Below are 24863 nucleotides of genomic sequence, written 5' to 3' on the forward strand. Positions count from 1 at the left end.
TGAAGCTCTACTCTCTAAAAATGGATTAAAATATATGGCATCACTTAAAATATAACTTTTTCTTTCAGAGTTAATTTAATTAATTTGCCTTAGAAAGAAATTGGTCAATTTAATGTTAACAGTTACATGTTGAAAAAAGCCATTCTGAGCCCTATAATAACAAAAAATTAGCACTCCTAAGGTACATTTGTGACTACCAAAGTGCCATTCTTGTAGCTTCTGACTATGTATACCATTAGTTTTGTCTTTTGTTACCCTCCAAATTCCCCAAAAATCTAGGTTTCACAGAATATGATTTACTTTGACCTTGTCAGCACTCAGCAGCTTTGCTCTTTTTCTCAAGCTCAAGCCTGTCTGGGGAGCACAGACTAAACATTATTATACTTATCTCCAGTAGAAACACAATCCAGATTTCAAGCGCTTGAACACAGCAGTGGAGATTTCTGCACTTAGATGCCAGGGCCACCTACACTCAAAAAGAAACACATGCCCTTGGCTGGTGGGAGCAGAGCACAGGAGCACGTGGGTGATTCTCTGGTGCTTGCACTGTAGCTCTGTAGTGGGAACATTTTTTTTTGGAATTGGGTAGTTTCAATTAAGGCTGTTAAAAGCATCTGCACCCCCCTCTGATGCTTTGCTACCTGATGCCTTAGCCTGAAGTGGAGCTCTTTGATTCAGAGCTGTAAAAGAAACACTTCTACATTTATAGGAACAGACTGAAGGAAACCTGACTTCAGGGCACTGAGTTGTGTAGGTGATCTGGCTCCTGGTGCAGGACCACCTCGTGCATTTTTCCCAGCGATGAACAGAAAATGTGTAACCCATTTTCAGAGTGGGTATATGAGCTCCCCTCAGTTTAACATGGGTGCTGGCCTCTATGCATCCACAAATGGGACTGGAAAACCCCTATAAATGAAAGTTTTAAATACATTTTTCTCCTAAACACTCCTTGTCAATCAGTTTGAGTATCCCTGCTCTGCACCCCACTGGCTCATGAATTTTTGTTCTCATGGGCTTAGTGCTCCCCACGCAATAACTTGAAGTGTAGTACCATCCAGGTACTGGGATGTGGTGCACTTCTTACTTCAGTAATACAAAACGTAACTCCAACTTGCACTGTCAGAATACAGCCTACAGCCTCTAATTCTTGTCTTGGAAGGCAATACACTTTTATCCAGTTATTTCCTACTGCTAGAGAGAAGCCATTCTCTCCTAGCCGCTGCCATGAAACACTCATCTATAAAATAATTCTTCCTTGAATGTTTGTTTTTTTCCTTACCTTTCATTATGGAAACAGCAGGGATATGAGCTCTCTCCTCTTTCAAACTCTGCATTATAATCTTTATGACATGTTTATCAAAACTACCATCTTTTATCAAGATAACTACTTTGCCTTTGCAATGGGTCCCACATTAATCCTGACTGAAAATGTGGAGAGCTAAGGCCTAAGAGCTTAATATGAGAATTAAGTGGAATAAAAAAAGAAGGTTTTGCAGTCTGTTAAGGGAAATCTCAGCAGCAGGCTATGAAAATGCTGGATGTTAGTGCTGTGCATCAGCAAACAATATCCAGAGTTCCTCAATTTACATAGGAAACATTTTTAATAGGCACTGTACAAGCAGCTCTCAGACACTGACTCCTTCCCTCTTACTCCTGAGTAAGTCTGCAAGTCCACAGATCAGCAGAGCTCTCACAGGGATACAGCAGCAAATCCTGGCGCCTGCAGTGTGCATTTTTCAGAGTGTTGCCATGGTGATCTCCAGTACGCTTATCCCCTGAGAGCTCTGCTCAAAATTCAGAGGGAACCAAAGCAGGACAAAGAAATGACACCCAAGCAAAAGCAACAGGGATATTATGTGTAATTAGCACATGGAACATCCTTTCATAGGGAAGATTTCAGAAAAAAGAGTTATTCTTAGAACTGAGAGGTCTTTAGGAAAGAAGTGCAGTTTTCATAGTCCCAATTCTAAACCAATAACCATGGAATAAACCCAAGAATTTCTAACCCTGTCTCTGTGGATGGATCACTATTTGGCACAGGGTAAATCCTCAGCCTCGGTACTGCAAAAATCCAGATTCCAACAGTCAGGACAGAGGAAAAGGGATAATTAAGCAGATAAAAAGAGACAGATTACTTTAATAATGAAGCACTGTAGATCAGCAACAGATCACTACATAACCAGAATGCAACACTTACTTTTTAGAGCATTGTATTTCCCTATTTTATGAAAAGAGTTAACACAAAAATTCCTAAGTATTTGAGTAATTTATTTTTTTGCCAATTACTTTACATCATCTGTCGGTCCTTACGGCAGTTCTACTCTCTTACTGCACTTCCAACAAAAGGAAACTACATTTGTGCAAACATGAAAGCAGCACTCATGTCACGTAATGTATGATCTCAATATATAGCTGAGAAACCTGTTGGATGGTCTTTCACTCCTACCTTACAAAACTCCTATGTTATAGGGGCCATACACATAAAAATGAACCATCAAGAAGAGACACCAAAATTAAAAATCTGGGCCATGTCTGATATGTCACAGTCCAGAAAAATACTAAATGAGAATCAATCAATGTTTTGCCATTAAGGCAGCATGTTTCAGTCAGAGCTCATGATCAGATTTCACCAGACGCTTTTGTGCCTAAATGAGCTTGGAGATCAGTTAATCCTACATAGTTTGATGCTCAGCCACTTGTGTAGGGCAGTTTCTTTCCCCAAAATGATATTCTTTTTGTTCTTATGTGGCTTTCTTACTCCTGGTACAATGGACTTTGTTTGTCCTCCCCACATCATCATCTATTAGATCATGGAATACTTAATCACATTATGAAAAGCTGCCTCCTCCTGAATAAGCATGGAGTTTTTCAGTCAGACTTGCTTTACTTTCCACAAAACCTTTCTGGATTGGTACAGCACTAATCACTTCAGAGGTTTACTCCACCCCCTCTCACAAAATCTGGTGTGCAGCCTGTTGCTTATGACCATGGGTAGCACTTGGCCTGTTGCCTCTGTACTAATGCCTGATGCTCATCACTGTGGAAAGTGACCTGGTGACAGGAAATTCATGGAGGTTTGGTTTCTTCAGCATATTCAGGTTCTCACAATCCCATTGATAATGGACATAGAAAGGGTTGTGCAGTGTAAACTGCAAGTATCCATTTGTGTGATGCACAAATGTTTCCTCAATATATGTTTCTCTCCTCCCTTAGAGTGTTTGGGTCCCTAATTTTTCTTTGCTATCCAGTGACTGAGTGAATTCTCTATGCTTTCCCAGGCTATAAACTCTCTGTATTTCAAATAACTACAGGTCCAACAACTGTTGACTGGAGGAAGAGCTGAGGGAAAGTCCCAGGTACAATCTTTGGTATTTATCATTTTATCTTTAGCTCCCCTTCCAAAGGGTGCTGACACTTGCCTTGAGCAGCTTCCCTGTATTTTAAGCTTTCTTGATCCCTTTTAACAGTGGATCAAGCATTTTTCTGGCATACATTGGTATTTCTGCTCAATTGCAGGGAAAGAACTTGAACTTTAACAAGATCCCTACAAAATCACTGATTGCAATAGACATAATACTATGGCTCTTACCTTGATCCCTTCAGGGAAGAGGCTTTATTTATCATGAATAAAGATGAAGACTGACAAGCAGACTTCAAATTAAAGCAAAAGCTAGAAAATCTTGGATTACTTGTGGAACCAGCATTTAACAGCTTAACATACTCTTTATACAGGTATTATACTGCGTATTTTACCCCTTAATGAAAGCAAACTTGTCATGAACAAAATCATCAAGACCACTCACTGACAGACAAGAATTTAAATAAAATTTGCTCTTATGAGATCAATTTGTACTAATTTCCATCTCTTAGATGCTTATGCCTTTTCCAGGGCTGGTGAATGGAATCCCAGCCACTCTAGAAAACATAGTTGTATGCTGTAATGTGCATACGCTTAGGGAATTTACTTAAAATGCTCACTTTACTTACTGTAACAGCATGAACTCTACCACCCACTATTTGTATGACAATATTTTACAAGGATACTGCATATCTTGAAAGCATGGGGACAAGTTAAGCATACAGGAGCTGTCAAATATTTACCTTGCCCAAGAATGTTAGATTTATTAGATTAATGCCAAAGATGATAAATGCAGTTCAACTTCAGTGAAGGAGTTGGCAGAACAAGACAAGAAGCATCACTGCAGAGATGCTTGCTTCAAAATCATGTGTTGCAAAACATTGAATGTGTCCCCTCCTTCCCCCACCACTTGCCTTTTCTCTCCCCTGCTAGTCAGCAACTGGGCCACAAGGCAGTCCTGTCAGATGCTTAACAGATGCATAAGGAAGATCATACCATCCAAACACCTCACTTAGGAAACCTTCTTTATTCTCCCACAGGGTCAGTTTCAGTTTATCTAGTGAATATGAAAGTAAGCAGATTGCCCCTCTCTCCACATGTTGTCCTGCCATTTATTTCAAAGAAAAAACTTAGGTGAATGTTTTACTTTGCCTAACATCTGGGCTGGGTAGTGGCATGCAAAAGCTGGTGAAACGACAGTCATGGAGCTGTTCTAGCAGGAACAACCCATATTTCAACTTCTGGCCAGCTTAGTTTTCAGCTCTTGCTTAGGCTTGAGATTTGGTTGCAGCCGTACTCATAGCACTGATGGAAGTACTAGGGTGTACTGGTACCTAAGAGAGTGGGTGTGTGTATAAACACATCCTGACACCATTGAAGTAGAAACCTTCAGTAGGTTTACTGCAATTGAAGAAAAAAAACTCTCCCTGTCACCTTGTCAAAGACAACAGACAGACTTGCTGGGCAAAAATGTAATTTCTGTTCATTTTTCTTTCGTGAGAATAAACACCTGCTTTTGTATAAGATTACTATTTTCAGGGTACCAAATTTATTTGCAATAATGTTAGCACATTCAATTATGCTCAGGTTGTGCAAAATAGATATGTTTGGAACATTTTCCTTTACATTTTTTTTTCTTGTTTCTGTTCCCCATCTACATCATTTACTTGTTCTTTTCCTTCTGGTCCTACATATACTTCAAAGACATATTTTCAAAGAACAATTTCTCTCAGCATAGCTTGTCCCCGAGCTGTAAAAGTTTTGCTCACATATACTTCCCTCAGGAGAAACAACTTCTTTGCATAATGCTCCTTTAGGCAAAATCTATAATCATGCAAACAGGTAGAACATTCCCATGTGGGGCAGCTCAAGCAGGAAGCATACACATCTGGCAAAACAGAGTCAGTGTAGCACCACAAATATTTACACCCCAGATAAAATCTATATCCTGCAGATTGGACCACTGTAAACAAGTGCTATCCAATACATCTTTCAAGGTAATCAGCTAAAGAATTCACATGTGGATGGATGGTCTGATTCACACAAGGGTATGGAAAGCCTGGCAAATGTAACAAATCAGCTCAATTGACCACATTTCTTTCCTAGAACCATCCCAGCCTTTAGAACAGGATCTTCTTGTCTTTGCAGCCAAGAAGAGCTTTCTACAGTCATTCAGTTTCTGGATATTTCTGATGATGCACTGGCAACCAATGCCACTGCAGAACCAGGACAAAACTTTCCCAGAGTCTTCTGTAAAGAATAATACAGCTTATGTTTTACAAAGATGTTGGCTGTAAGAAGTGCAGGAGGACTTGAGGAATCTGCTCACCACCCCTGATACCAGCTGTACTCTATGTTTTTGTGTTTCTGCTCATTACAATGTAAATGGTATTGTGACCCTTTTCTCTTCTCTGGTACCCTGAAGAGACAAATGGCTGGTAGCCAATGATTTTTGGGTGTAAATTGATGCAGAGGATGCCAAGGCCAAAGTTGTGACCTGGCAACTTCAAGGTCGAAAACCAAACCAAACCAAACCAAACAAAAAAAACCAAACCAAAACAAAAAAACCCACCCCCAAACCTCAAGCACTAAAAGCCATGTTTTTTAAAAACCATGGCAGGTCCATTCATTGTCTGGAAATTTCCAGATCCATTTTTCAGGAAACACTGTCTGTGCACAAACAAGAGTTGCAATGTTTCGCAAAGTGCTAAGTTCCCAGCAACTGTAATTTGATATGATTCAGTTAACTAGTAACAAATTTAAGTCATGCAATTTTAAGGAAAACCAGCAAAGATAAACAAGACTTTTGTTTACAAAGTCATTGGCTTACTCACCGGCAATGAGAAATTTCCTACCTAAATGTAGATATTTTTGCATCTTGACATTATTTCATAACATTGTCATGTCAGCTTGATCAAATTGAATGCTGCAGTAACAGTACACCAGAATATTACCTAGCTGTCCAAAGGAATGGTTATTTTTAAATACAATGTCAATTTCCCTACATTAATTGAATCAAATAAGGTTGAGACTTGCCCTGAATTTAGCCCTAAAAAATTATTAGGCAAGAAAGTTGTCTCGGTATTTAATTTTTAATTTTATCCTTGTTAAATCCCTTAATTAAATATAATATTAAATACAACATTAACTAAAGATTATTATGAAGGTTCAAGTAATATGTTTAAATGCTTTAAAGGAGGGAGAAAAACAAAACAAGAGCACAAGTTAGGCTTATAAATAGATTTCATAGAAATTAAAAATTTAGCATAAAAAAAGTATCATCCTGAATGCACAGGGCATTTTTTCATGTTTGCTAGCACAAAAGTAACAGCAAAGGTTAAGAGCAGTGGAGATGGTATATTCTATACAAAACATTGCATTAACCAAATCATTTTCATTTAGCAAAGTGACCAGTTTACCTAAGACAACTGCTTAAACAACATCATTGCTATGATAAAGCAGGAGGATGCACTGCAGGAATGGAGCAGAAGTCTCATACTAGGAAAAGACCCCTAACACACCTGCAGCCAGGCTGTCCTGGCACCAAACGCAGGGGATCAGCAGCATGAAGATTTCAAATGCACTTTTGCAGGAGCCTGGTCCTTAAGCCAGGTGGGAGAGCGCCGTGCCCTGTGTAGGGAGCTGGGAGCAGCAGGGGCTGCTGCTGCTGCAGGGGAGGCAGCCGAGGTGAAGGAGTGGCACTATCCCGCCTCCCCCAAGGAGTTCTGCTCAAAGCCCTGCTCCCTAGGTTCGGTGGGTTCAGAGTGCATCTCAAAAATTAATTAGATATTAAATGAATGGGGCCTTCTAAAAATTGTTTGTTTATTAGTAATTGCACAGTTCCTACAGGCATAGCATTCAGAGGCTTCCCCTGTACAGACAAGCAAACAGCAGCAAGATCATCAGCAAGAAGAGCAGCAGGACAGTGCCCTTATCTGTGCCTGTTCACACCAGTATTGTTCACACTGGTATTGTTCACTTACATGCAATTAAGAAGTGAGGTGAGGAAGCTGATTTCACCTACTCAAATACAACAGTCCCATAAAAAGGCTTACTTTGTCCAGGAATCAAAGGTTTATGGAGACAAAGCCACTGTAGCATCTGAGAATGACACTAAAAATTATACTCAAGCCACACAATCAATGCTAAAGTCAATGCTGAAAACTGATTTGCAACAGTTCCCTCTAAGTCTGTAATGCATTTGCTTTCCTAAGCAGGGACAATTCTCAATTTTTGTTGCCAGACACAACAAGAAACTTGATGCCAATATCCTCACTTCTTTGAGAGTATAGAACAATATCCCAAATGGGCAACTCAACTTGCTTATTCTGTAAAATACCACAGGCTGACACATTAATTTGAGGGAGTTATGTTACCATTCCCATTGCATGCTAGGAGAGGGAAGAAACCTGTTACAGTGTGGGTGACAACCATGCAGTTGTTATCACCAACCTTTACAGTAAGAAAAGGACAACAGTTTAGGCTGGTACCTTTGACAGAAATTTGTCGATGAATCTCCTCTTTGCATCCCCCCCAAAACTTCAGATTCACCTTTAATATGACAGAGAACTGATGTGAAACCCTATTTTACTGCACCCAGCTTTTCTACTTGGCTTTGCTAAACTTGGGTAAACTGCTTTTTGCCTTCTCTTGATCTCTCCAGGATGCAGCAGCCCTTGCCAAAAATAATTTTCCCTCACAATTCCCTTGCAGAGGTTTGCACTGTTTTAATGCTGTAGCATCACATATCCTTCTAATCCCTGCCCACACATTTTAACATTTCAAACACACAATTATTTATAAGCAAAATGCCACCAGGGGTTTGGTGAGGTAAAGTGGTTTAGTGGGGACTGAAACTGGGGAAGGGGGAGAGGGGAGGGTGAGTCATCATTTGGTGTTTTTAATCCTTCACTCCTCCTCTATTGGGCTTTGTCATTAGCAGTAGCATTTACTCACTTTGAGCAGGGCCAAGACAGCAAACAAGTTCTCTGAATTTGAAAGCCAGACAATTCCAACTCCTAACTCAGCCATGCACGCCTGCTCCAGGCTGTTCAATCCCTTGAGACCCCCTTTTGTAGCCTAGCTTTTTCCCTCCTTTAAGTGCCAACTCATGGACAGCCTTTGGCTAGGGTTTTGTGCATTCCCACCTGCTCCTGCAAGAGGGAGAACAGACTGGCATGGAGTGACGCCATCCTTAAGTTTTGTGTTGCATTCAGGGCTGGGCATTGCCACACCAAATGGAGCAAACAGGTTACAAAAACTGTTTGCACAGACAAAGCAAGGCACTTGACAATCACCACCACTCCAACTAAAACACCATTTGGAAACAAGTTGCACTGCACACTGAAGGGGAGACAGCACTTGTTCAAAATCTCCTCTCCCTTTCAGTCGTTGCTCAATAGAGCAGCAAAAAATTTGTCCTCCAGCCCAATTATACCACTCTGCTGATGCTGGAACAAAAGGAGAGAGAGCCATGACAGAAATAACAAGATAACCCGCATCTCTAATGGAAGCAACAGCAGGAGGTAGAAGAATTAATTTCTGTCACACACCATTTTTCTTTCCACTTCAAGCACCCTCTCCCTCTCTAAAAACTCCTTCTATACATGTCCCCTGCAAAAAAGAAAAAACATCTTTGAAGAATGATCCTCCCAAGACTACCTATAGCTCATACTTTTTTCAGTTCCATTGAGAAACAACTCTGCCTTAAGGTATGAGAGCTGGGCAGTGCAGGGATCTGAGCCCAGCCTGAGAATTGACAACATGTAGGCTCCAGCTCTAGGCTTTTTAGGGCTGCTTAAGTTTTGAAAAAGTCTTTTAAGTGTGGATGCCTCAGGTTCAGCTTCCATACATACCCATGCTTCTGCACCAAAATACTTGCACTCAGTTTCAGAAGAGTGAGTACTCTGGAGTTCTAAGCATAATTTAGGACAACTAAGAATATGAAGAACCTTTGAGAATTAGACTACTTATTTCAGTAAATTAACTAGGTAGCAACTGAGAAAATGCTGATGTTAGACAGTATTTAGCTTCCTGGGCTATAAATGGATATAATTTTTACTTACCTGACAGGTGTGTCATGAGAATTAGCTAATATTGACACTTTGATCTTTAAAATGCTTTGCCAAGTATTAATTAAAGAAGGAACATTTTGCATTTAAAATACCAAGTATTTTGAAGTTGAATTTGTCTCCATCCCTCTCCTAAAATGGAAAAGAATCTACTGTTTGTTTTTCTACATATTCCCCAGGAGATAATTTCAGAGAAACATGAGAAAGAAGACTGACATGCGGGTCTGTGTTTCAAGGAGGAAGAATGAGCACCTCTAAATAAATAGCTGTGTTTTGTTGCAAGAATTTTCTCTCCTGTGGGTCTCCTAGCCAAACCTGTAGACTTAATCAAGTGTTACTGGATTAAGGAGAAAGGTCACTCATACCCTCCAATAAACCACATTTTTATAACTAACCTACAATGTTTTTTTACAAGACAAGTCTCACAGAGAAGTATGAGAAGTACATAACACGTTTCCGATATTCAAGTCTGCAACTACTAAAGTGTGGCCTCATTTCTCTATAGAGGGAAAGGCACCAACATATGGACTAAACTCTATTGCAGTTTATCAGCAGCTAGAGATATGAAATATGTACGAAGCTGTGCAATGCTTTTGTTAGATGGGTCACTCTGTAGGCTTCTGCTAGAGGAAAATGGAGAGCCAAGGCTTGCCTATGGAGCCAGCTCTCTCCTAGTGACTCCATGCTTGATAAGGGCAGGATGAGGGCAGGACTTTCACCATGGGCACTCTCATTGCAAAGATCTAGCAGCAAAGGCATGACATTTGGCCTTTACATGACCCAGTGAATATAAACTCAGATTAGAGGGAAATAAAAGATTGTATTTGATAGCATGTGAGAGAACAACAACATAAATAAGTGTGCTCTACACACCCTGGAGAGATCATTATGCAGGGCTTTCCTGTGGTTGTTACTGCTGGTGGTTACAGCCTGACCTGGTGGCACAGGCTACTCATGCTGGTAGTGCAGAGATGTAATTTCTTCTGGAGCTGAAGTATTCTCCATAAAGTTAGCCAGGCAACACAGGGAGACCGAGATGGAGGGAAAGAAAAAAGACGGGGCGTAGGTACTGGGAGATGCCAGAAACCACATGCATGTAGCCAGATGCAAGCCATGTGTAGTGCCCTTGCATGCCCTTTAGGGCTTCAGTGTGACAGGGCAGAAATTCTGTGGGAACATTCTGCAATGTTCTTGCCCATAGCCCAAAGCATGTAGAAAATAGGGACCAATTTTTGCATGTTTTGGTGACTTAAATTTTATGGATCTAAAGAAGTGTCTTAGAGGTGATTCTTAGAGGGACTTAAGTCTGATTGATTGTCATGCAGAGAATTAAAGTTCCTTATGTGACCCCTTCATGATAGTCTCTGTAACGGGAGGCTTCTTCCCCTGTTTCCCTGCCTCATTTCATGCACAGCACAGACATTACTTAATGAACTAGTAACTCCTTAATATTTATTTTTCTCCTTATTTTCAAGAGTGTCTCTGTGCTTTATATACCTCCTCCAAATGTTGCTGAGAATTATTTATAGCATTCACAATATAGAAGCCAAGCTCTTAGAAACAATAATTAATTTTACAATAGCCAGCTGGATCCTGAAACTAAGATGGACATTTTTGAGATGGACACTGGTTTTGAGAAAATATTTTATAATTCTAGAAGTCTAAAAAGCATCTCTGTAGACCTTCCAGGAAGAACCTGCCTACCAGCTAGCAGAGCTTAGTGACAGCACATGACATGATGGGGTCCTCACCCTCCATAAGGGTGTTTGAATCAGGCTATTTATGATGCCAGTGCACACATTTTACATAAGGAATACTGCTGAGAACAGTGAAAAAACACTCAGTGCTACATTAAGAACTCGTTCCTGGGATCGCAGATTACAAAATGTGCAGCAAGAACCTAATTTTGGTATCTAATCAGGGCTGAGTGTTCTTCCCCTCATCCTGTGCACTCTCTTGCCTGTGCTCTACTTGATGGTGCCTGCTCCTGATTCCCCAAGGTACACACTCTCCTTCCTTCTCCTTGCAGTCACTGCCTCAAGATTATTTTGATGTATCATCAGCATAATTCAACACAATTGGCTTTTCATCATCTCCACCAGCCCATTTTATGTTTTTCCTAGCCTTTCCTTATTTTTGAGTGGAACAAAACCCTCACTCTCTCCATTTCTTTTCACCCCTTTGTGAGGTAAAGAAACACAGCAAGCCAACATTTCACTGGGTTTATCCAGCATTCCAGCTTGTTGTTTCACCTATTTGAAAGGTCAGTCCAAAATTTCATTGGATGAGAATGAGGAAGGGCAAGTTTTTTCCACCTTCTGGCTTTACAGGTAACCAAAGCCAAAATTCTACCAGTTATTCTGCCAAACCATTACAATGTATTCAGGCTCAAGTTTCAAACTTAATTTTCAATTTTGACTCAACCAAAATTTTTAATAAATATTTCTAGATGTGTTACACATCAAAATGGATGATTATAAGAGCAGGTGCTGGATTTCACAGATTCAGGGCTCGACCTCCAGCCTGTGAGTGGCTGCAGGTAAAGCCACTGCTCCTCTTGGTTCCCATGATGTCCTCTGATCTCTCCCTTCAGCTCTCCTGTCTTTGTATATGAGAATATCTCCATAGCCACTTTTGAGATACAAAACTAAAAGTGTATGTGAAAAGGTATTTTCTGCTCTCCACGAAAATTTGTTGATTTGGTATTACTGCAAAAAGCCCAGCCAATGTGAGGCCAATTAATTTTTAAAAATTAGTAATGTTTAGAAGGATAATGTCAGATATGTGTAAGAGCCAGATCAAAAAGAAGGTTTACATTTAGGAGCTCAGACTACATTTGCACAAAATCAAAATATCAGAAAAATAACTACTAGAGATGATATTTATTTTCACATGAAGGACGAAATGCTAGCATCCATCTCTGCAGGATGTGTTTAGTCCTCTGCCAGTTTCAGGATCAGCTAATAATCACATTGCCAATATTATACTCCTCAGCTTCCTAAAACACAGCTCTACTTCATGTCTTTGTTTCCACATACATACATGAAATTAAATTTTAACTGGGCAGATATCTTTTATAGCTCAATTGACATTCAAATTGTGCTCTCCTGCTAAACAGGCCCTTAAGAACTACAAAGAACAAACCAACAATATTCTGCTTATTTCACAAAAAATAGTAACTAAAGATAACCCTTCCTGTGTTTCCCAGAAGTAACAGTTGAAGATCGAGTGGTGAGAAAAATGTGAAAGCAACTGGCAAAAAACTTCTGCATGTACAAACTTGTCACACACATGGGATAGTTCAGGAAGTGTCACTGGCCTGAACAGGGTCATTTGAAATGTATTTTTAGGATCTTGAGGCAACTAAAGTTGACTCAGTAAGTTACTTCAAACTGCATTGTTTTGCTCAAGACATATTGGAAGGTTTTAAGGGACTTGATTTTATCCTTTATAAGCCTACATATATTTCAAACTGGGCTAGATATGAGTAATGGAAAGAATCAAGGCACTGCCTAATCTGTAAACCTTCAACTTAGGTACAATGTTGTGAAATCTGACAATCTTCATTTCAAGCAATCTTATATCAGTAGACAACTCTACATAAACCAGACAGCACTTTGCAATGCTATATGCAGCTCCTGCTGCTTTCAGTACTACTGGTCAGCCAGTAATTATTGAAGACAAGTTAGGAAAACCTGAAAGGCTAGAATTACAACTGTCCCAGCTTGTTAGACACTTAAGACATAATCACTGTCCTCTTTAACATCTAAGTCATTAATTCTATACTTTATTCAGCATTTGGAAAGGCTTAGTTGCCTGCTTCCAAGCTCATCAGTCAGGCTCTGGGAAAAGGAAGGTGAGATCGTGGGAAAAATGTAATACGAAAAAACCACTGGAACGGATCTGTGGTAGCTGGAAGTTCATGACTATTGCTGCCCTGCACATCAGAGCCACTCAGAGTCTCATGGGGAAAGACTTGCAGAGACAAAGCTTTGCCTCATACACAAATATATACATACAAATACACATGTGCAGGCACACTGTTAGGGGGTTCACATTATTATGAAGTACAGCTAAGGAAGGCAATTACTTTAAGAAAAATAATGGCGTATTCCCCAGCAAAGTAACAGTTTCAAGAGGTTCTAGAAAATGAACCAAAGCTCTTATTGTTAGAGAACTATTGACTCCAACTTTGAAAAAGAGACCTCAAGTGAGCAATGATGCACTTAGCCTGGAACTTGCAGCTGCTGTATTTCACTCTAAATTGAATTGCCAATCCACGGTGCAATCTTTTTCTACTATAATCTCACATCTTCAGGGCAAGTATACCAAAAATTACTATATATGGGGTGCATTATTCCAAGTTAGGCTGGATTCCTCTGGAAATGGAAAATATGTCTGCATTACTGAATTTAAGAATCCCTGTGGGTATTATATGGGAGTAGTGGGTTTTTTTTATCTTTTTAAGGGCGCTTAGTGACAACTTCATGTCATTTTTCTTGCAAATAGTTCTTAGGCATGCAAGTGACTAACAGCACGTGGCCCCATTAAAATAATTTAGGTATATATTAGCCTATAGACCCATATAATAGATATTCTATACCACACACACACATATGCACAGTGATCAGATCCTGCATTCTCACCATAATAAAAATGGCTGCCCGATTTATCACGATTTATAGTATCACCAATGTCAATGGTTTGCAAACATAGATAATTGACACATGCTCTGAAATACTTACATTCACTTTTCCACTAAGTCTTCTTCACTATAATCAAGTTATTTTCCAGGACAGTTTAATCTTCTTACTAAATAAAAGAAGGCAACAATTAAAAATATATTCATATGCATTAAGCTATGTTCAATCACATTAAATTTATGAACTTTAAAATATGATTTAAGATCATCTATAGTGTAATATAAACTTGTAATTTGTTTATATACAGTCAGTTTTATTACATTTTAAACACAACTTTATCACACTATAACTTTCCATCCTGAAGCTAAATGGGGCAATGTTCCCTATTTCAATAGCTGCTAGGATAGTAAATCAGATGGTCAGTTGCTCACAGATGTACAACTAATTACTGAAGAACTGAGAGCTAAACTGATGTATTACCCAAAAGAATGCCTAGCATTACAGATGGGTTATTGTATGACTTGGTACTCCTCTAGCCAGAGCTTGAACATGCTCTGACCAGTGGCAGTACTTGGCACCTCCCCTGACCAAACATTTAAGAATGGAAGAGAAGCAATGTCTGTCCCTTTAGGGAAGGATAAAATACCATCAAATATTTTTTAACATCACTGTATATGCCAAAAAGTGGTAACAAGAGTTCATGTAGATCGTTCAACATAAATGTGAAGATGACAACTGTCCTCAAAAAAATATCCCAAGCAATAGACATAGTGAGTGTTGTCTGCCTCTGTTCCTTACACAGTTATTTCTCAGTTGCTTTTAGCAAAGCAAGCAATGCACAATCAAACAGTTTGCAGCACAAGCCACCATATGTACTAAAAGACCACCTCATGGCAGTTCTCAGGCAAAAGAGCCCGAACACCTGGCAAAATCCACCACCTTTTCCCCAAAGCCATCTCATCTCAACTGAACATGACTTTTAGACTCACATAACACTGGCTTTCAGGGAAGTAAGACACAAACATCTGCAGGACTTTTATTTTCCCTTCATGTTTCTTGAGGCTGCCCAGTCCTAAACCAAACTTATTTTGCTAATGTTCCATGGAATTTAATTTTCTGTGCTCATACCCTATATGCAGTTGCTTTGTGAAGATGTTCTTTAAGACTATGTACATTCATCTCTTTGCAGAGAAAAGCTGTGTGAGGGAACAAACCTTACTGGGTACAGGATGAACACGTAGGCTCAGCAAAATTGTGAGATGGGAGAAGAGCTGGGTGAGATATTTAGAGCACAGCTGCATGCTGCAGCCTAACTGGAGAGTCTAGGATTGGACTGAGGAAGGTGATAGGAGGGAAGTGTAAAGTAAAGCAGCCAAGCCAAGACACAGACAAAAAAATTAGACTGTAGGACCAAGGTAAAGGGCAGATTTCTTTCTATGTTTTACCAACAACAGGAAAAACAGATCTGATGCAACTTAAACATGCAAAGGAAAAGAAAATTCAGAAGTTAAAAGGAAGGACAAATGTGAACCATTATCATCCTGTTGACAGCCAAGAAGGAAGGAGGTGGAGGTAGTCAGCAAGGAAACAAGACTTGATCCTGCTGAGAAGTTTGCTTTAGATATCCATGTTTTCTCTTTCCTTAGGAGCATTTTTGCAAGCACTGCTGAACAGTGATTTAGGCATGTCTTGCACAGTTGGTTCCCCATCCAGCCCTGCAGATGCCAGAACTGAGGTGCATGGAAATTAGTATTTGGCTGAGCCTTGAAAAGTAATCAAATGCTATCAACCCTAACTGTTATGGCCAGCCAGCTATACCCCCAATAATAAAAGTACTATTAAAGGTATATCCTTTGCTAAAAATATCAGAAATGTATTTATTGAGAAAATTGGTTCTGCCATAACCCAGGACTTGGCACAGAGTCATCTAACTACTTATGTGGCAGATCTCACATGGATACACCAGGCATTTCAGTCTGTAGTTCAACTGTGCCAGAGAATGATGCTACCAAATTGTATTCAATTTTCTGTGTTATAAAATTGGAAGCCTTTTTCATAAGAGGCTTGGGACACAAGCCAGAAATCTCGCTCACTGTCTCCGTGTGTATTCAGACTGAGTCATCAGATTTTCCAGGTTTCTCCACTCAAATGGCACGCTGCTTTGGATGGACACAGGTGGTACCATCTGCCACAAGGCTTCTTTGGTTTGTTTGGTTTTGTTTCTTCCTTCTACCTCCTGCTCATAGCACAGCAGCTCTTTTTCAGTATCTTACACTGGATCTTGTTTTTCATGGTATGGATTTGGCCAGTCAAAATGGACTGTTTGAAATAAAGGAACTTCAATACATATTGTTTGCACAAGTCTTCTAACAGCTGGAGGCACTTGCAAAGTGACCTGAAGCAAAAAGTACTTCAGCAACGTAGAGAAATTGTTCTTTAAAGATGACAGAAACCATGAGCACAACAGAGCAAGTGGGTAGAGGGATGGAATCTAACTTCAGTCTAACGAGGCTAATCTTCCTGGTTCTTCTCTCTCCACTAGCTTGACAGAAAGAGTCCTGCCATAGATTGCCTTGTGGATTAGGAATCAATCTTCAAGGTCTCAAATGCCATTATTTCAAATAGATGAGAAAATCAGGCTGATTGGTTGTATCCAAGTGCAAAATTTTGCAAGCAGGCAACATGCTGCCCTGGCACTGCAACTGCCAGGGAGATAATGGCTTCTGAAAGCAGCAAGGAACAAAGTGTGACACTTGTTCTGCAGTGCCTAAAGCTGATGCTGCTGTAAGTACGGGTAAGAACATACTGACTTCTTTTTTTCTTTTTTTCTTTTTTTTAATGTTTGCTTCTAGAGCTAAAAACAGATCATAAACCACTTTTTTTTGAGGAAGGATCTTGTTTGTTTGTTAAAAAGGGCAAGCACTGGGTCAGGGATGGAAAGCTGTGCTATCTGGTTCCCAGACAAAAACCTAATTCCCCTGAGCCTTCAGCTATATGGAACATATGGAGCAGACTTTCATATAGACTTTTACATGCCCATGGAACTTTTATCCAGCTGTTGAGCTAACAAGCACAGCACCCTTGACAGGATGGAGCACATAGGATAAAACTACACACTGCTTTTTGAGCTTGATTTTGAGAATGGATCTTCCTATTTCAGTGAAGACATTATAACACTGAGACCATGTCCACATGGAAACAGGATCTAGAATTTAATATTAAAAACTTTAGGGTGATATCAGATGTCAACCTAATGCTCTAAACATTGCAGTGTATTTAGATCTCTAATTAACTCAGAATCACACAATATCTGGCCAATGCATCTTCTTCCCTCATCTTTGATTCTCTAGCTTACATGACTCCAGGTCATCTCTATTCTGCCCTCTCCACCTCCTTGACCACAGACACCAGATTTCACTTCTAGCACATGAGCTCTTGAGTTTTATTACTGACTTTCTTTCTCCTCTGCTTGGCTCACTGCTATTTTCTTGGCTGGCTCTAGACAGCACTTTATCAGAATGTAAGGACACTGACTTTTTTTCCTGAAGCCTCCCCCTTCCTTTTGAGAGCAAATGGAGCCAAGGCCAGCTAGCATGACACACCCCCTCCCTGCAAGGGATCTATTTGTACAACCTGGTGCACTCCCAGCAATGCAAGATGCTCCCCAGGTCATGAGCATCACTCAGCACAGGGCACAGGAGACAGACCAGCATTACACAGCAGAACAATGTTTACTCTTAGTTTTCCAGGAATTCAACATAATCCAGGCATAGCCAAATTTTTAAATTACCCTGGTTTCATCCAGGACAGAGTTAATTTTTTTGCAGTAGCTGTGAGGGGACAGAGCTTGGAGCTGTGTGGGTATGTCTAGGCTGTTATTCTATATCATCCATAATCACTGGTGGGGGCAGGGAGGGACGTGGAAATAAAGGACTCTTATTCTAGGAAGAAAAGTGTGGCTTTTGGGTCACACAAGAGTGGTAGGATAGCCATTGTAAATTTTCCCAGGCTGCACCACCTCAGGCTGGCTGGTGAGCACTTATTTCCATGTAAATCACCCTCTTTTTGTATACTTTTGCTATTAATATTGCTGCTCTAACTGTTCATTTTTCTATCTCATTGCTGTTTCCAGTAAATTCTTTCTTATCTCAACCTGTAATTTCCCCCTTTTTATGTCTCCAATTCTCAATTCCACCCCTGGAGTGGGAAGGGGAAAGAAAGCAGGGTGAGCAAGTGAGTGGTTGGTTTGGGAAGAGTCTTGGGGATATGGGGGGCACTTATCTGAGGAATGCTGTTCCATTTATAAACCATGACACCCAGAATTAAAAATTAACCAAAGATCACAAGTTCAGTTTTCCTTTCACTTTCCTACTCCTTTGAAGTCCTAAAACACTATTTCTGTTTCCCTCTGTTCTCAATTCTCATGTAGTCCTTGTAGTCCTCTTTTTCTTTAATCCTTTGGCCTCCGTGGGACAGGGAGGAGAAGAGGCAAAGAAACATATGGGAAAATGAAGCAGACTGCCATCTGTGTTTGTGCTGACCCGAAAAACCAATATAAACACAGACCAGTTACACTAGCTCACAGTCGCCAGCAGTTTTCAAAGTACTGAAGTAGCCCAATCATTTCAAAATACCTGTAAGCATTTCACTGACAAGAATTACTAGGAATCCTGTGTTATTCTGGTGTTATGCAGACTTACAGGTAGCTCTGTGCTTGCCATGAAATATTCTACAGCTGCTGCTTTGGTTTAAAACAGCCCCAGCAATACCAACCACCCCTCTTCACAGCACAGTTGTTAACTACTAACTGAAGAACACAAAAATTCACCAAAATTGTTCTACAACCATTACTGTTCAATCGAGGTAAATCAAGTGTAACATTCAAGAACATTGCTCCAGAGCCTCACACCTCAAAAAAGAAAATCAGAATCTGTTATATTACATTCTCCCTTTCATCTTCGTGTCACTGAAGGCATTCCACAGGCAGTTTTACTTCTGACAGCACGATTTTCAATCAGTCCACTCTTGCCTAGATTTGAAATAGGATACTACATGAAATTGGATCCTGGTAGCCTCAAACATGCCCAGGCTTGCAGAGGAGGTAAAACAAAAAGAAAAAGAAGGGTTTTTTTTAAACACAGGGTGCTAGTAAAACTGATTTTAAAGTGCCACTTCATTTCTCTCAACTGGAAGTAATATATTACCTCTATAAAGTCTTTTATACTAAGTTCTTGAAATTCTTTATTTACACAATGCCATTGGTGCTCACCTCACCTTAGAAATACACATTTTAATAGTCAACCAAAGTGATACAAACCACCAAAGTAAATAAGACTACTTTAAAATTGGCTTCACTACTTTTTCCCATATATCTTCCAAGCTAGTGCTGAGTCCTGCAGTCTCTTTCATCATGTACTCAGTACGCACACAAGAATTTGAAGGTTTACTCCTTGAATTACAGAATGCAGCCTGCCTTATTGGAGAAAGGAGCAGGCATGACAGTGTGAGTGTGAGTGTGAAAAAGGAGAGGAAAAAATGCAAAGTGTAGGAAGGTAAAAAGAAGCAAAGATTGTTAAATGGAGAATGAGGCATGTATAAGAGAGAATAAGAGACATAAGGAGACAGCAGCAAATAATGGTGTGGAAAACAAGAGGAAAGACGTAACAGAATGAAAAGTTTATCTGAGCACTGTAGGGTTTTAAATGCATTTGTAGGACATTGAACAGAGAAGAAAGTACAGGAAGAAGTGGAGAGATGTGAATTTTATTTCTAATTTTATTTAAAAAGTAAAAATCACCCAAAGTTCACTCCTTTGTCATCCTGAACTGAGATGTCCACTCCTCTGAAGTGGGGCATGAAAGGATGTAAGGACTACTGGTATGATGAGCCAGGCAAGCCTCACCTGAGACCAGCTGGATGGATCAGTGAAGTTTCCAGTGTCTTCTTTTATAGTGACTGATTTCTCCCATGATAGCCCATTGCACTGCAAATTTCATTCTTTTGTTTGTTTCTAAAAGGGGAAAAAGGAACCACTAGAAAGCCTGGTTGGAAGTTTGAGTGAAATTTCATCTTCCCCACTGAGAAATGTATAAAAATCACAACCTTCTCATTAATACAACAGTGGCCTGGCTGTGCCTTTTGCTGAACAGATCAGAAAGCATCACAGCAATCCAAAGTTATAGCAGCAGGAATGTCTCATTTGTCCACCAAATCCAGTGAACAAGGTGAATCTCAGCCTAATTGCAAGCAATATAAGAACACTTTCCTCCTTTAAATCAGGCAGAAGGGCTCTTCTCATCTTCAACAGCTCTCAGAGAATCAGCCTGATTCCCTCCACACTCTGCCTTGCTTTCTCTGTGACCTGTCTTCCTAATCTGGAATCCTTCAGAGCTGGGAACTGGACCCCCTGCCTTGTTTCCCATCATCTGCACTGATTTATGTCTGCAAGCCAGGCCAGCTGGCTGCCTGCACACCCAAAGAGCCCATACACCCTGACACTGTTCACTTAAGAGAAAAACAAAAAAATCCCCCAAACTCCCCTCCCCCAGCCCAAAAAAGCCCAACAGCCTGGCGAGGCTTTGCCTGCCAGGTTAAACCTTGGTCTCTCCCTGTGAGCCTCATCTACCTGCGCTGCTGGCCAGGACACTGCCCTGGCTGGGGCTGCTCTGCTGGGGCTGAGCCCTCTTCTGCAAATACTTCAATGCTATCTCCAGGCTGGAAAAGGGTACTGTTTCCAGTTCACTAAGAAAGATACATATGTTGACACTTTTTTTAAAAAGAAACCATTCCAAACAGCGATAGGAGCTGGCTCGGGCAGATACTGTCCTATCTGGCAGAGCAAGTCACAGCAGGTTCTGTAATCGCCGGCTCTGCAAACACTGATTCCCCCCACCCCTCCATGGGACCTTAACTTGCCCCGTGCTCCCGAGCAGAGGATGAACACATCTCAAAGTACTGACAGGGAATGGCTGGGCAAAATCAGCTTTTTTTAATTTTCTTTTTTTTTCTTCTTCTTCTTTTTTTTTAATTTGTTTTTGGTTTTTTGTTTCTTTTTCTAGATGTGGCTTTTGTTGGTGTTCCCCTCCCGCCAGTAAAACGTCTTTTACGCTTACATGGGGCATGAGCTACAGGAATAAGAGCTTGGTCAGTTCAAGCACTTTTTTTTCCGCCAGCAGAGCAAACCGCGTTTGGATCTGCACGAAGGGAAAGGCAATATTTATAAAGGAAGTTCCCACACTTCCTCTTCAAACAAATCACTTCTGGCTGGTTTTGCAATTACAGACCTACCGTGAAAAGGGGGTGGAGGAATCAAAAAACATTGGGTATACTATTTCCTTTTAAAGTCACTTGCTCCTGAAAATCAAGCTTCCAGAGAGGAAGGAGTTAAGCACTCAGGACAAACTGTCAAGTTTTCAGTAACTAATTTACTCTTCCTGTAGGCCTGGAGGAAATCCACAGCTGCCACAAATATTCCTTGCTCATTTCAATACTACTCGTTGTGAAATGGATTTTAATGGCCAAGCAAAGCCATCCAAACCGCAGATGTAATTAAAGCCACTGAAACCGGCTCCACAGAAGGCTGGGAAGTGCCCCGTGCCCCACCTGGGGGCAGATGCTGTGGCAGAGGCTGGCAGGGTGGCAGTGGTACCAGGACACCTCATCCTTGGCACAGCACACGGTGCTGCTGCTGACAGGATGGATCCTGCTCACCAGGAGGGTATCAGGGCTCACAGCAAAGGTGCAGCAGGTGATGGACAGGGAGCCAGGGGCTGGCTGCAGCTGGGACTGGCCTGTGCCTGTGCTACCAGTGATCAGTGCCTCTGCAGGGCACTGCTGCGTCCAGCCGGAAGCATTTGCTCTCACCCAGTTTTCATCCCATGCTCCCTGGGTTACAAAGCTCTGCTGCCCCAAACCCATTTGTTTGCAGTGCTAAAAACCTCTTCATCCATAGGCAAACTGTATTTGACAAGCTAATTTCCCTCCACACAGAGTGGCTAAAGTCTGCAACACTAGCATAGGAAGTAAAGATTTTTCTGACAATTCACAATAAATCAGCTTCCTATTTGAATTGACATACCTTAATTTCTTCTGCAGTGAGTCAAACTACTAGCTTACCCAAAAGGTTGGTAGTCCCCTGGTATTGAAATCTGTATTAGATCCATACCCAGCAAAGGAATAAATAAAAGTTTTCCCGAAACTCTTATCCAAAGCGTGGGAGGATGGAAAAAAAGATCAGCGTACCTTGCTGAAAATAGTTCTTGAGATAAAAGATATGATTGCTCTGGCACTAACCTCCTTCCCTCCCCTCCTGAGTCACAGTGAGGTGCAAATGCCTTAGAAAACTCCCTGCCCCTACTACACACTTTTTTTCATGTTTAATCTTTGGTTAGAACACAATTGGATTTGGGCTTGATTAACCTCTCATGCAAAAAAATTCCCACACCTTTCAGTTACTAATTCCATTTGATAACAGCTGCAGAAAACTTGCTCCATATTTGTGAAGTTAAATCACTGCCAAATTCTGTTTTCTGGTGCCAGCTGCTCAGAATAAAGCTAAAAAGCTTTCCAAAACAATTATATTTAAATTATTAATTAACAGCACTTGGAATATTATGACTAAAATCAATTAGTTTATGCAAAGGCATATACAAACCTGAAACATAGTAACAGTGAAAGAGATTCTTAAGTTGGTGAATAATTAATACAGCCTTTCATTTGTTTCACCTCATATGCCAACTAAGACAAAAGGAAAGCCATTAATGCAAGTGGATCACAAAGGTAACAACATGATTATTACACATATATAGCCACTAAACTGTTTAAGTGAAAAGTTTGCAGGATCAAAAATACTTCTGCAATATCAGGTCTAGAACAAACTAAAATACAGTTTTGACCATCTGAGAAAAGAAAAGAAAAGCAGAGCTGCCTCCTCAGCTTGCTTGCTGTGGGTAAGCAGGAAGATCTGTCATCAGCTGTAAGAAGTTAGGTCCTCTGAAACCTCTGTCTTCAGGCCCACAAGATTCATCCAAGTGGCTTCCCACTTCTGGAAGCAAAACACCATTGTTTGACCAATTACCTCCACATTTTTTACCATGAAGTCATGTGACTTTATATCCACATACATACTGCTTCCTCTCAGGCACAAAAGAAGCATTTTCCTAGACTGACATGCTCCAGGATTCTTGGCAAAGCACAACTCTAAAAAAGTGGGTTTTGGTCAACAGTGTGCAGATTTCCTGGGGATTACCAGAACTACATACCTCTTGTTAAAATATGTTTCTGTGACATGAGGTGATGTTACAGAAGAACAGCATAAATCATTATTTCCTGCAAAACTAAAAGCTTAGCATGTGTTAATTTACAGCATTCCTTAACTTGATTATGTGGCTAGGAATCAGCAAGCAGTTGCCATTATGCCAGTGGTCTGACACTACCCCACTTTCATCCTATTTAACCATTAAATTTTTACACCATTAAAAAAAAAAAAGTTGGATTTGTACATATTTGTTTTTATTTTCAAAATTACTCAGAGTATCTCTCCAGAGAAATGTTAGAGATTAAAAAAGTATCTCACTAGGAGAACATTCGTTGCCATTTAAATGTTGAATTACAGCAGAGCACTAAGAAATGACGTAGGTGTTTGATCAAAGAGTTTCCTGTGTGCCCTGTTAACAGCTCCTCTGTGTGAGGCAACAATAGGGATATTTTCACACTGTGCAAACATTAACTTTGCCACATTTCTGCCTCCAAACTGGAGGCTCACCTGCTTCCCTCAATACACACCATACCTTCTCCTTCCTTGTTACATTACTCCTGCTGCCCTTTTTTTGAGCTTTTCCCCAGAGTCTCTTTTATATCCCATCAGCTGAAAACAGAGCCAGCAAGATTAGATTTGAAGTTCCTACCTCCTGACATAAGCAGACTCAAAAATCTAGACAAAACAAGCTGTCCCATTTCTGCATTATCTGTGCACTGATTTCAGAATCTAAAACCCTTTTGCTCACCAATGAGAAATGAAGTGGCTTCCTTCATTATAAACTTTCACCAAACAATGCTTACCTAACTGTGACACAAAGCCTGCCTTGCCTTGTTTGGGACTGTCTTGTATGTGGAAAAAAAATTCCATGAGGCTCATCTTCACCTGCCTCTTAGGGTACTGGAAATGAAAGATTTTCCATTCTATGACTGACCTGCTTTCCTTGCAGCACCCCTCCTTACTGGGTCAAAACTTTTACACTCCTCCTAATTCCATGCCTGCAACCAATATGCACTGCCACCAACCCGTTAGCACATACTTTTCATATCTTTCAAACAGATGGTAGTTTGGGGGTGAATTACACTTGGTTTCACAGCTAGCCCAATCCCAGGCACCGTGTCATCACCACAGACAAGAGCCCACAGATCTGCTTCCTTTGCCGTTAAAGGTTTGCTCCATCTTTGCATCGATAAAGTACTTAATGGAAAAGAATGTGGTTTAAATATTCCCCAGACCAGGAAGACTTTTTAAGGAGCAGCTGTAGCTCACTCCACTTAAAGGGAAAATTGGTCTTTTGGCTGAGAGATGCCCTCCATTCTGCTGTGTTTGGGTCCCTGTGGCTACAGAGCTGCATGGAGGATGATCTAAGTGATGTTAGAAAGGCAATGCCGTGGTCTTTCTAGCATGAAACCTATTTTGTACCCTGTGCTGAAAGAGCTCCTGACATATTATGGTCTGTAACATACCCGCGTTATGCCTATGCCATAAACTGGCCAGTTTTGATTTCCGGGTCTCAGAAATAGCCAAAGAACTAG

General features: G+C 40.6%; 1 protein-coding gene across 4 annotated transcripts in view; it reads right to left on the reverse strand.

Moving 5' to 3' along the window:
- Positions 1-24863, reverse strand: part of PLXNB2 (plexin B2) — a 251670-nt gene that overhangs the window by 101485 nt on the left and 125322 nt on the right. For all 4 annotated transcript variants that reach the window (XM_036400705.2, XM_036400707.2, XM_036400706.2 and 1 more), the window contains one exon: positions 14175-14241. In XM_036400705.2, the coding sequence (XP_036256598.1) occupies positions 14175-14176 (2 nt within the window). In that variant the 5' untranslated portion in view covers positions 14177-14241. The remainder of the gene's footprint in view (positions 1-14174; positions 14242-24863) is intronic.

Source organism: Molothrus ater, chromosome 5 (genome assembly GCF_012460135.2).
Source record: "Molothrus ater isolate BHLD 08-10-18 breed brown headed cowbird chromosome 5, BPBGC_Mater_1.1, whole genome shotgun sequence".
Classification (NCBI taxonomy): Eukaryota; Metazoa; Chordata; class Aves; order Passeriformes; family Icteridae; genus Molothrus; species Molothrus ater.